The sequence below is a fragment of the Cygnus olor genome, chromosome 23 (genome assembly GCF_009769625.2).
Source record: "Cygnus olor isolate bCygOlo1 chromosome 23, bCygOlo1.pri.v2, whole genome shotgun sequence".
NCBI classification, from domain to species: Eukaryota; Metazoa; Chordata; class Aves; order Anseriformes; family Anatidae; genus Cygnus; species Cygnus olor.
Window position 1 is genome coordinate 5,744,511 of NC_049191.1, and position 12,242 is coordinate 5,756,752.

General features: G+C 53.6%; 1 protein-coding gene across 3 annotated transcripts in view; it reads right to left on the reverse strand.

Moving 5' to 3' along the window:
* Positions 1–2,642: 2,642 nt before the first annotated feature.
* SDC3 (syndecan 3) overlaps positions 2,643–12,242 on the reverse strand; it is a 35,615-nt gene continuing 26,015 nt past the window's right edge. For all 3 annotated transcript variants that reach the window (XM_040534953.1, XM_040534954.1, XM_040534951.1), the window contains exons 2-5: positions 10,963–11,080; positions 9,947–10,551; positions 8,375–8,645; positions 2,643–7,851 (exon numbers count right to left, since the gene is read on the reverse strand). In XM_040534953.1, coding sequence (XP_040390887.1) covers positions 7,685–7,851; positions 8,375–8,645; positions 9,947–10,551; positions 10,963–11,080 — 1,161 coding nt within the window. In that variant the 3' untranslated portion in view covers positions 2,643–7,684. The remainder of the gene's footprint in view (positions 7,852–8,374; positions 8,646–9,946; positions 10,552–10,962; positions 11,081–12,242) is intronic.

Here is a 12,242-nt window from a genome sequence, read left to right on the forward strand (position 1 = left end):
TCTGTTTTGACAGGGGGCTGTTGATAACCTCTCCCTGGGTACCTCACCAATAGGTTTTTCACCCATCCTACAATAACTGCATGTAGACCATGTAGACAAAGGTCCCCTGTGAGACAAAACCTCATTGGCCTGACCGTGTTTGACACAGATGGGTCCTTGTCCCTGCGCAAAGCAGGGCTCCCGCTCACCAAAGGACGTTTGATTGATTTGATGCCTCAGTTCTTGACAAGTCCGTCAAGACTGATGTCCTTGTTTTCTTCAGGGCACTTCCAAGCAGTGTGATTACTTCATCCAATATTTTTCTAGTTTTTAAAGCAAATTGGGAGTCCCGAAGCACCCTGGTTCATCTCTTCACACCTTCTTGGAAGTGTCTTCATGGGTATTCAAAGGGAACAAATGTTTCCAGCTGGCTCATCCAGGTTTTTAAGATGTTGTATAGGCTTCAGGTGGTTTGAAAACATCTCGCCTTGGTGGCTCACTCATGCCTTAAGTCCTGATTTAGCGCCTTGCCTGTATCTGTGCTTCTCTGTGACTTGGTGAGACCTTGGGGCTGAGCCTTGCCCCACATGGACCTCGGTGCCAGGTTTGACCTTGCTGCCTTTCTGCTTCATTGTCCTCCCCTGATCACGGGAGCAGACGTGGGAGCTGCTCCCTCCCATCCTCTCCAAACTGCACATTGCTCTCATCCTCAAGACAAATTGTCCCATGTCCTCCAATTCCTTTTCCCAGACATTGGGCAAGCAAATTGTGAGTCCCCATCATCAAAGTGCCTGAAAAGCCAAGCCCAACATTAACCCTTTGACTTGCTGTTATTTAATTCTTTCCTTTGAAGGCTGAGAGCCTCTTCCCACTCCATCTGGAGCCCGTTAGTACCAAACAAATCATTTCAGTGCTTTCAGAAATCTCTTAAAACTGACTGGAAGGGATTGCTGTATTTCAGCTAATGAGCTTGTCATTATTGCTTTAGGGTTATTTATTCCTATCTCGGGTTCCAGGAGCTGCATATCAGCCGGGGTCTCCCCTCCCTAAGCTCAGGTTGAGCTGGAGTCCTCATGATCAGGGTGTTTTACCCCTAAAACAGGCATCTTTGGCAAAACATCTTTTTAAAGCATAGGCTCAATGGTTGTCCCAGTTATTGAAGACTTTGGGGACAGGTTGCCCAGACAGTGGTGACAATCTCCATGCTTGTTCAGGGCTGGTATCTGAGGACCTTTCCCAGCAGTGTCCCATGAGGTGTTCAGCACTGGGCACTCAGCTGAGCATCGGTGTTGTTCTCGTGTGGCTGCCCAAAAGCCTGTGAACCAGGAAGGGGTTAGTGCCCTCCACCTGTCAATTTGCAAAGTGAAGCCCCAAATAGGTTATTATTCTTGTGTGCTCGACTCATCATGGAGATTTATGATGGGTCACTCACAGCGAGCCCATTTTGCTGAAAAAAAAAAAAAAAACAAACCACTGGGGCTGTTTGGGGTTGTCCTCCTAAATCCTGGGGGGCTGCAAGGGTGCTGTGGGAAGGGAACATTTCCATACAGCTGTTGGGGAGAAAAAAAAAACAAGGAATGGGGATATAATTAGAGCCTGTTCCAAGCTTCCAGCCTGAATACCAACACCTCCCTGTGAGCAGTAATTCCCAGAGCTCGTAACAGCAGCTGGCTGAAGTCCTTGCTGCTGGGTCTGGGGATGGTTTGACAGCCCGAATGGGTGGCCCTGGTGAATGCGAGATGCTTCTGGAGGCAGTGAGACACCGAGAGCAGCTCTGGGACGTGCACAGGGGCTGGGGGTGATGGGGACCTGCCGAGCTCCCCAGCCCACGCCGGCAGCGGCATTGCCCTGCCTCTCAGCACCAACACTGCACCGATGGAGGTCTGTCCCCTGCAATGCAAGAGAGCTGGTTAAACACAGCCAAGGCTCCTTACGGAGGCCGGCACATCACTGCCAAACCTCTCACCACGTTCGCTTCCAGGAATTGCTTTGGAAAGGAGAGCAGGACCTGAGGCCAGCAGGCGAGGATGCTTCCTTCCACCTTCTGCTCACGGAGAGGCACGTGGCCAGAGCAGGAGAGCTGGGCGTAGCAGGAAGCTCCGAGCCAGGCACCCCCAAGGACCTGGGACAGTGGGAAGACCCCAGCAGGACACCCCAGGGATGGGGAGCCGCTTTGCTGTGGGCTCACACCCAGCAGCTCCCAGTGCTCAGCCACTCGCTGGTGACAGTGGTGACCCTTGGGGACACAGTGGCCGCAGCCCGGCTCTCGGCAGAGCTGGGGACACCTGCAGTGCTCGCTGCCCCTCTGCACCCTGGTCCTGCATCAACAGGCATCGCTGGTGTGGCTCCTGCTGCTGCCGGCTCGTCAGCATCCCTGCAGCATTGCCATGGAGACCTTTAATTAATTATCCACCAGCCCTCGCCTGACAGCATCACACTGAGAGCGAGTGACATCTCCCTTCGCCCGCAGCCCCTCGGCACGACAAAAAGCCGGGGCAGGCGGTCGGCAGCAAGAAAGCAGGCGAAGCCCTGGGCAGATAATGTTTAAATGACTTTATTTTTTGTTCTTTTTTTTTTTTTTTTCCTTTTATAAATGGGCACAGCACAGAAATAATTAAAAAAAATAGACAGTACCATTACAGTGCTAGATCCATTGGCAAAGATTATTTTTTATAGTCTTTTTTATTATTTTTAAAGTTTTGGCCATTGAGTAAGAACAAAAACAATTAACAAACATTTTATTTTATTTTTTGTTTTTAAACAGACACTATGAAGCAATTTAAGTACTAAACTCTAGAAGAGTTATGTACATACAAAAAGAAGTTCCGTTTAAGATATGTTTCCTATTAAAAATATTTACATGCATTTTTTTCCCTCCCATATTCATTGAAAGGTAAAACACTCGTAGTTTTCTTCTACTGTTAAAGATTTTTCATTCTCCTATTGGGAATTTAAACCAGCTCCAAAGAAAAAGTAAAGTGGGGCTCACTTGTTGTTAGGTTTTCCTTTTTCTTTGAATTATTTAAATTTTCTGGAAAGGGATATTTTTTGGACATATATCAATGAATTTTTTTTCTTTTTTTTTCATTTTAATTTATACAAGAATGTCTTGTGTTTATTTACAGAAGAACCGATGGGCGGTGATTTATCCTGGCAACATGGTGGTGAGCGTTAGCGAGAGATAAGCATGTGATTTTAAAAAGTTCTATCAAACTGCAATGGATACGTATTTTTTCTAAAGTCAGCATTTCTGTCAGGTTTGATTGTCGGCTGTACATTTATGACTTAGACCAGGGGGACCCAGAACAGGGGTGGTTGACGCACGAAGGGTCGCGGGTACCCTTGAGGTCTTTGGAAATGCAGCGATGGAGCTGTCTGCAAGGTGTGGGGGGGGTAAATCTGGGCATTGCGCGGGCGTCTCCTAGGGTGAGGTTTTTTTTTTATTTTTTAGCAAAATAATAAAAAGTTATAAAAAACCAAAGCCCAAAACTATGCGTGCTCCAGACAGAGACGTCTCTATGGAGCCGGAGCGTGGGTGCGGCCGCGGAGCTGCAGGCACAGGTACGTGGGGTGAAGCAGAGCCGCGCAGCCTCGCCGCCCTTCCTGGGGCTTCGCTGCCCCCTCGGGCTCCGTTTCGGCTCCGGCCAGGGAAAGGGGCAGGCGGCAAAGCGCTCCTTCCCCCAGCCCTGGCAGAGCCGAGGGGGCAGGATCTGGCCCTCGCTCTCGTAGCTGGGGTGAAGGAAGGAGCTAGGAGCGCAGGGACAAATCCTGAACCCCCAGCACCCCATCCTCCCCATGAGGTGCAGTTTGCATTGAAGCTGTGCACGCGTGCATGCTTTGCACACACACGTATATACATATATACATATATATTAATTACATACACATATATATACATACATACACGCACGCCACACACATCCCCGCCCCCTCAAGCGCAGCCGTGACACCGGTTAATCAGACAAATGTTTCAGTGGTGGAAACCCCACGTCACTTTGGGAGCTGCCGGAGCCTCCTGGAAAGCTCCAAGCCCAGAAACTGCTATAACCATGAAAAGGGTGGTAGGAAAAAAAAATAAGATTTTTTTCTGGTTTTTAGTTGGTGGGTTTGCTCCTGGTACAGGCTCCGTGCTGGTGGCTCTTGGCAGAGGTTGGATAATTCTTGGGAACAGAGCCAAGGTTTGCATGGAGCAAAGATGGGGGGGTCTTTGTCACCCACCCACCAGGCAAAACAGGGAGGGAATGGGAAATTTAGAGGCAAAGCAATATGTGCCAGGTCTTGCTGCTTATTTTTGGAAGGTCCAAATACAAAGAGATCACAGAGGAAGGAGAGGGGTGACCCACTCCCAGGCCTGCAAAACCCACCTGGGGCTGGGTGCTGCCACCAGCTGGGGCCACCTCCGTCCCCTTGCTCTCCTAAAATTGAGAAGCTGGCACAGCAAAGGCTCTTCCTTCGGCTCTGCCATCTCACAGGCACACTAAAGGCAGGGAAAAGCAAGAGGAACGTCCCTCCTCTGCACCCCAGGGCTCTTTGGGGCATCCTCCTGCAGGCGCACAGCTGGAGGGATGAGCACGTCTGGGCACTGCCCCAGCTGTGCTCAGGGACAGCCTCATGGGGACATGGGCCTGGGGACAGGGCAGAACGGCTGCAGCGGTGCCAAACCGGCCAGGCTTCAGCCAGGGGCTGATGGGCAAGACGCTCCTTCTACTGTTGGGGTCAATTTCCCTAAAAACCTGCTCCATGACCAAACCAACAGCTGCCTCCAAACTCCCCCCATGCTTCCTCGCCTCCTCCCAAGCCGTCCTAGCAGCAGGAAGCCCTCTCAAGCCCCAGGGCACGGGGAGAGCCCTGCAGAAGCTGGATGGAGCCCCCCCATCTGCCTCTGGCAACCCCAGCAGCAGCAGCAGGCACCGAGGTGTCACTGGGGTTTGTCCATCACCATCACAGAGAGCTGATGGAAGCTGCAGTTTTTGGAGCTGGGCTTTTCCCCAAAAGCACAAAGATGCTGCAGCCCCTGCTGGGGAGCCAGGCAGCAGGAAGGGCTCCATCGGGGTTAGCTCCAGACCAAACCAGACCCCAAAACCCCAAAGGAAGCCTCCTTGAGACCATACAATTCCTTGAGCAATACAGCAACTGCGTGGGAGAAGCAGACAATGAACTGACTTTGGTCAATTCTAATTATCAGTTTAATTGACTTCACCTTTATTTTACCCATGGTGGTCTCCTGCTTTTAATGACTACGAGGAAGCCTCCTCTCCCCGCCCGCTGTCCTCACTTGTGGAACTGTCACGGATTTAAGTGCCAGGATTACAACTTAACACCAGCTGAGTGAGCTGAGGTTAAGCTTGAGTGAATAAAAAATTGTATTGTAGAAGTTCAGACTATTAAAGGGGAAAAAATGGAATGAAGAAGATTAGAGAAGCAGCTAAGAAAAGCAGCATTTAAAAGATTAAGCTGGGAGTTTGTTTTTTTTTAATGTAAGCTCACAAGATTAAGTCCGTGTTATTCCAAAAGATGGTGATTTTGGGTGGCCTTGATAATTGCCATGCCCAGCTCACGATGCCATGAAGCTTGACTTCTGCCACGCACCAAGAGCTGGGGCCCTTCACGTGATCCCTTTGGGACCAGACACACACAGACATCAAACTCTCCCCTTCGAGCAGCTCAGAGAAAGCGGCCTTGGAGCAGGCACCAGCCTTCCTCGGCCACGTGGTCCCCTTTCAGAGCATCCTCTTCCTCACGCTGGCACACACGATGCCTCTGGGTGTATGTACACACAAGTACACCACCCTCCGCCTTTCAGTATCACCATCCCAGGCATCCAACAGGACAGTCTTCCCCAAACTCAACCAAAAGGATGACTGTTTTGAGGCTGACATCTCTAAATTTGGCATTATTAAAGCTGGCCTGTGCACAGGGACTCTGCTCCCTACCCCGAAATCAGTCCAGGTCGGTGTTTGGAGCTCAGGAACTGAACACCGACACCAAACCTCAGCTCGGCATACTCACAAAGTCCCTCCCAGCCATCAGATGCAGTGCAATGAAAATTTACAGGGATTTCATTTCATATATATATATAACTGTGTATGTATGTGAGTGTGTATATATATATATATATATATATAAAATATATGCATTTGGCCCATCAAATTCCTAATATGACAAGAAGCTCTGCTGTCTCGCAGCCTCCACCAGGGTGATAAATCCCTATATGCCCTGAGGGGGACCAAGCATCTCTGTATCTGTGCAGTTTAATTCTTGGTGCAACAGAGTCAAAGTAACCGATTTTTTTTGTTGTTTCCCGATTTAAATTGCCCTAAGGATGAAGCCAAGGTCTCCACGGGACACCACTGAGATCGCAACCATCATTAAAACCAAGAGCCTTGACTGCATGGCGAACAGTGCTTCAGCTAATTAAAAGCCAACTAATTGAAATATCTAATTGACTTTTCTGCACAGAGGGCTTGCTCCAAACCCCAGCCTTTCTTGAAGGCACGGCTGGGGGTCTGGATCAGGCCCTGCTGCTCTGCGCCCCGGAGACCATCGGAAGGGAAACCACTGCTCGGTGACGGTGGCTCCCAGCGTCTTCTGCCGGGCGCCCTGAGCTGAGCCCTGGCCCTGTGGCTGGTGCTGGGAGTTTGGCAACAACAAAAGGAACAGAAACGCTCGGCGCTGGGGCTCGCCGAAGCAGAGCAGCAGCCGAGCTGCCCCGCTTTGAGCCACCGCTCTGCCCCGCCTGGTGCAGACCCCCTGCGATTTATTGCCTCGTCTTCTTCTTCGCTGCTGCGTCTCACGGCTGGCCGAGCTGTGTTAGGCATCACCCCAGCATGAACAGCTGCTCCGCTTCCCCTTCTCCTCCCTGCCAGGCCCCCACCGAGCGCTGTCCCGCGCCATCTGAAAACCAGAACCGCCGGTGGGGCTGCGCAAGCCGAGGTTTATTGGTCACAGTGAGAACCCAGCAAAAGCACGGTCCCTTCTCCAGCCACCCCTCCACCACTGACACCATGGAGCCATCGGGTCTCCGGCCATGCTCGGTGCAGCTGAGGAGGGTGGTGGTGGCCGGGGCAGCACCGCATGAGGCACCCAAAGGTGGCTTTTTGGTGCTCGAAGAGGCAAACTGGCTCCATCGCTCCCCCTGTACTGGCCATGGTGGTGTTCATTTTGTCTTCCCCCACTCCAAGAGCAAAGCCTGGGGCTGCAGGTATTCCGGCCCCTTGTGCTTTTTTCAAGGTTTGAAGCGTATCTGAGAGTCGCATCCTCTCGTCAAACAGAAGCGGGGAGCAAGGTAATTCCTGCAAAGCAACCAGCCCCACTCAAAAAATAATAAAAAATAATAAAAAAAAAAAAAGAGAGAGAGAGAGAGAGGGAAAGAAACCTCCCTCCTTTCCAACAGGAAAAAAAAAAGATAAATCCAAACCAACCCCCCTGCGCCCCAGGGCTGGTACAAGGTGTCCGGATCCCAGAGTCGTTGTGGTGGTGGGAAAAGCCCCGTGAGCTCCAGCCGCTGTCCGCAAAGCGGCGCGTCCCTCATGCCGAAGATGCGGTTTCTCCTTTTGCGGGTTCTTTTTTTTTTTTTTTTTTTTTTGCTTTTTAAACTCACAGTCTGATCCAAAGAGAGAGAGAGAAAGAGAGAGACGGGATGGAGGAGAGGAGAAGGGAGAGTTTGGAGCAAGAAGGAGAGCGCGAGGCACACCGGGCTCTTGTCCTACGCGTAAAACTCCTCCTGCTTGTCCGGCTTCTGGTAGGTGACGTTGGCTTGCTTGGGTTCCTCCAGCGTGTAGCTGCCTTCATCCTTTTTCTTCATCCGGTAGATGAGCAGCATGACGAGGAAGGCAGCAAAGAGGGCTCCCACCACGCCGCCCACAATCACCGCTGCAACAGAAAGGTGGCACGGCCATCAGAGGGGGACCCAGCACCGCCGCGCACGGAGAGCGATCAGGAGAACCCTGCTGGATGCTGGCTTGCTGTGTGCTTTGGGGACTGAATCCATGCTTAAACTAAAAGTGAAGGCGTTGGCCTCATGCAACAGCATGACTTGAGGGGCTGCAACAGCTTCGTAATGCTGACGGATGGGCAGGACCCAAAGGAACAGACCACCTCTGTCCTCCCCTGCGGTCAGGTGGCATTCAGCCATCACCATAAAACATCATTTCCCTAAAACATCCTATTTCTTCACATAAAACTCCTCCTAGCAAACACAAACTGCACAGCTCCGCGCTCTCCCTGCAAAGATGGGAAGACCCCAGAGAGCCCCCGGTACAGGCACTCGAGGTGTCTATTTCGGCGGGTGACAGTGGGTTATCCCAGGCTCAGCACCACCCCAGCACCCTGCTGAAGACCAAGCCCTCTCCTAGGGGCTGTCCATCCCCCTCCAGCCCACCACCTCCACTCTCACCTATCAACACCTCCTTCCTCTCCAGGATGTTCTTCTGAGGGAGCTGAGCGGCCGAGCTGCCCGACTCTATTGTGTTGTCAATGAGCCCCGGCTCCGCGTTCCTGCCCTGCCCCGGTGCCGATGGCGGTGTCACCACGGCCACCACCTCGTTGCCCAGCTCGGGACGAGCTGTCTCCTCCTCCTCCCGGATCTCGAAGTCCCCGCTGGGGCCACTGCTGACTGGGACTTCCAGGTCGCTGTCGAGGACCGTCGACACCTCCCCTGGCTCCACCTGGGAGAAAGGACAAGGTGGAGCAGGGGACAAGGACCTACAGGTGGTTCCTGCCTCCAGCAGCGCCAGTGTGGCTGGAGGAAGGACACCACAACACCAGCGATGGGGTGGCGTGGGGATATCCCTTTGCCGTGCCGTTGAAGTGGGTGGTTGTATTGCATAGAACACCACAGCCCCACAACTTGGCAGTCACCGAAAAGGCTGAGGCCACCTGGGCTGAGCAGGACCATTCTGGTCTGTCCCCACCCAGGTGCCCGGCTCTCACCTCTGGCTTCCTCCAGAGATCAAAGGAGAGTCGGGGGGGTCCCACGTCCCAGACCTTTGCTCAGGCTCTGTCCCCAGCACACACCAAGAGCTGGCTGCAATATTTCAGATACCTCCTCGCTAGGCAGGAGGTGGTGCAATGCTTTGTGCTACAGCACCACAGCAAGGCTGAGGAGTGGATGCCATCAGATGAGCTCCCTGAGCCCCAGGGGTCCCTCCCTCTCCTTCTCTCCCTTCATCCCGCTCTCATGTCTCCCTTGGACCACTACAAATGCAGACGGGCAGAGAGCTCTTTGGGGATGAAGCCAGGGTGGGCGAGATGGGGCCCTCTCCGTGTCACACTGCCCCTGGCATGAGCGCACGGCTCGCTGCTTCTGCAGGCACGCAGTTTTGTGACAGAGATTAATTGAAGGTCAGCGGGAGCCCGGAGCGCTACACACATATATACGTACCCAGAAAAGAGGGACTAGTTTAGACAAATCACTCCACCTCTCAGTCAAAGCGCTTTTCAAAGGGCCCCTCAGGGGCTCTGAACGGGAGATGGAGCAGCAGATTAAATCCCCAGCTCAGGACCCCCGGCGGGCTGGAAATGCTCCATCACACAGTAATTGCAGTGCGTTTGGGTCTCCCAGCACCAGGCTGCAAGCCGGGCTGCGGTACGATGAGCTCAGCAAGTGCGTCCAGAGGAAAGCCCCTCTCTGCCCCCAAACCCCAGAGGAAAGCCCCCAAACCCCGGCCCTGCTCCCCCTCCTGCTGCCTGGGGAAGATGCTCTGGAGCAGCATGTCCTGGGTGACCATGTCCCCCATCAGCCCCATCACTGCTCGTGCAGGAGCTGCCCCCACCCCTCTCATCTCCCCTTTCCATCTCCCCAAATGTTCAACTCTCCACAGAGCTGGGAAGACCCCAACACAGTCTGACCTCCTGCTGAGCAGCTGGCTCAGGATGGAGCCACCCCAAAAGCTCCCCGTCACCATCGCTTGGCTTCAAATGTGGTCCATGAGCCCTTCAGCAGGGAAAAAGGGCTCCAGCCTCCTACCTGGGGGGCTTCTGTGGGTGGCAGCGTGGTGGGGCTGGAAGGCAAGGCAGTGCTTTTTTCCGTGAGGTCTGCAGTCCTGGAGGTGCTTGGTTTTGGCAGGGACCTAGGCTTGGCCGTGCTGGAGGGGACAAGCTGTGACGTGGCCACCTCCGTTGGCGTGCTGGTTTGAAGGATGGACGTGGTGGGCATCTCCAGGGTGGTGGCCCGTGTGGTGGCTGCCTTGGTGACAAAGGGGGGCAGGAACCTCCGGACGGTGGTGGGCTTGGCGGTGGCCACGGTGGTGGTGCTGGTGGTGGTGGTGGCCGTGGTGGTGGTGGTGGCAGCTGTAGTGGTGGTGGTGGTGATCGTGCTGGGGGCCTCGCTGGCAGTGGTACTGGTGGTGGTGGCCTTCCAGCTGGGTATCACTGGTGCCTCTGTCACCCTGGGGATATACGAGGCACCGGTGGTCTGCTCGGGGACGGTGTCCTCGGTGGGGGATGTTTCAAAAGGAGTTGCCACGGGTTGCACCGCAGTGATGGGCAACGCGGCTGCCGTGGTGGGGAGCGTGATGGATGTGTCCGTGGTGAGGCTGACGGCCGTCTCCAGCCCCGACTCCTGCTCGAAGTCTGAAAGGGGGGAGAAGAGCAAAGGGTGAGGCAGGCACTTCCCAGGGCTGACACCCGCGTGGCTTGCAGCACCCAAAAACCAGGGGGCATTGACCCGTTGTGGGCTCAGCAGGAACCAAGGGCTGCAAATTCCCAGGTGCTGGTCAAAGCCCCCCTCTGGGGTCAATGAAACCCCTAAAGCACCAGCACAGGCTATCAGGAAGGGCTAATCCTGCCTGGTAGGGCCAGAGACCTAAATGGGAAACGGAGTCGCTCGAGCCCAACCTTTGGGACCATTCCCTTTTGCTTTGGGCCAGAAGAGGGCAGGAGGGCTGCTCTGGAGGTGGGCAAGGGGCAATCCGCTCCCCCAGCACCCAGGGCCAGGCTCCCCATGGCCCAGCACCCTTTCCCGGGAGCCCTGCAGCTACTCACAGCCTGAGCCAGAGCCCGAGTAGACATCGTCCAGTTCGTCATCCCCAAAGGGGTCGTCGTCCCCGGAGCCCTCCAGGTCCACCGGCCTCTCGTAGTTCTCATTGCGCCAGCGCTGAGCCTGCAGCCGAGCAGGGAGAGCCACGTTAGCTGGCCCCAACGGGGATAAGGGTATCCCCAAAGCCAGGGAGGGCCCTGCATGGCCCCCCCAGAGTGGGTTACACGGGACGGGATGGGGAGAGCAAGGCCAAGGGAGAGGGACTGCAGGCAGTGCTCTCTGGCTGAGCTGCCCAGAAACGTTTCTCGGCCCCTCCCCCCCCTGCAAGTAATTCTCTGTTGCAAATCTTTCAGACAAGCTGACATTTTGTGGAGTTCACATTGGCTCTGATAACATTTCCCATGGAAACGAGCCCTCTGGAAAAGGGGAAAAAAAAAACTGATTTTGGAAACTGTTAGAAAATACATTATTTTAGTTCTCCAGCTCAGTATTGTTTTGTTTTAAGTGATTCTCACTTAATTCCTGGCCTAGCTGTGACAGCAACGCACGCCATCAGCTCAGAAAGTCACAGTATGAAACAATGTCAGACTTCAGATATTCCACGGCTGCTAAAACTTGAAGAGCCCTTGCTAGGAGGGCTCTTCAGCATCTTGTTTTGTAGATCAAAGTGTCTCCTGTTTGTGTTGCAAGGAAGCAGTTTGACACTTCATTACAACCCAAACAAGGAGGCTTTGATCCGTGAGATAGCATCAGATGTTTCAAGATGTAAGGAGCCAGGTTAGTGCTTAAATGTAAAACAAGGGGGTAGTAGGGTCCCCCCCTCCGCTCTTACAGGGTTTTACCTCTTGAAAACCACTTCGAGTTTCTTTGTTCCCATTCCAGATTGGAACAAAAATGAGGTTTGAGATGTCAAAAGGTCCCAAGATAGAGAAATGTGGGGCTCAACTCAAGCTTTTACCCCACGTCCCTTCCCCTGGTACCCATCAGCTCAAGACAGAGAAGAAGCCTCAGCTGCCATGGGGGAAATCAAGGTGTCATCGAGGGGTGACAAGTGACATGAGCTCCAACGGCTTCGTAGTCCTTTGCTCTGGTCCGTGGAGGACCGAGCTCCAGCTGCCAGAGAGGAGATGGGAAAAAGCCGGGCAAAACTGGTGCTCCAAGGACCAGTGCAAATGACTTTGCTAAACAAGTGATGTCTGACCTATAAACCCGTGCCTGACCCCACAAGGACAAAACTGCCTGTGTCTCCCTCTGGTTCCCACGCGGGGCACTCAGGGAGGGATCG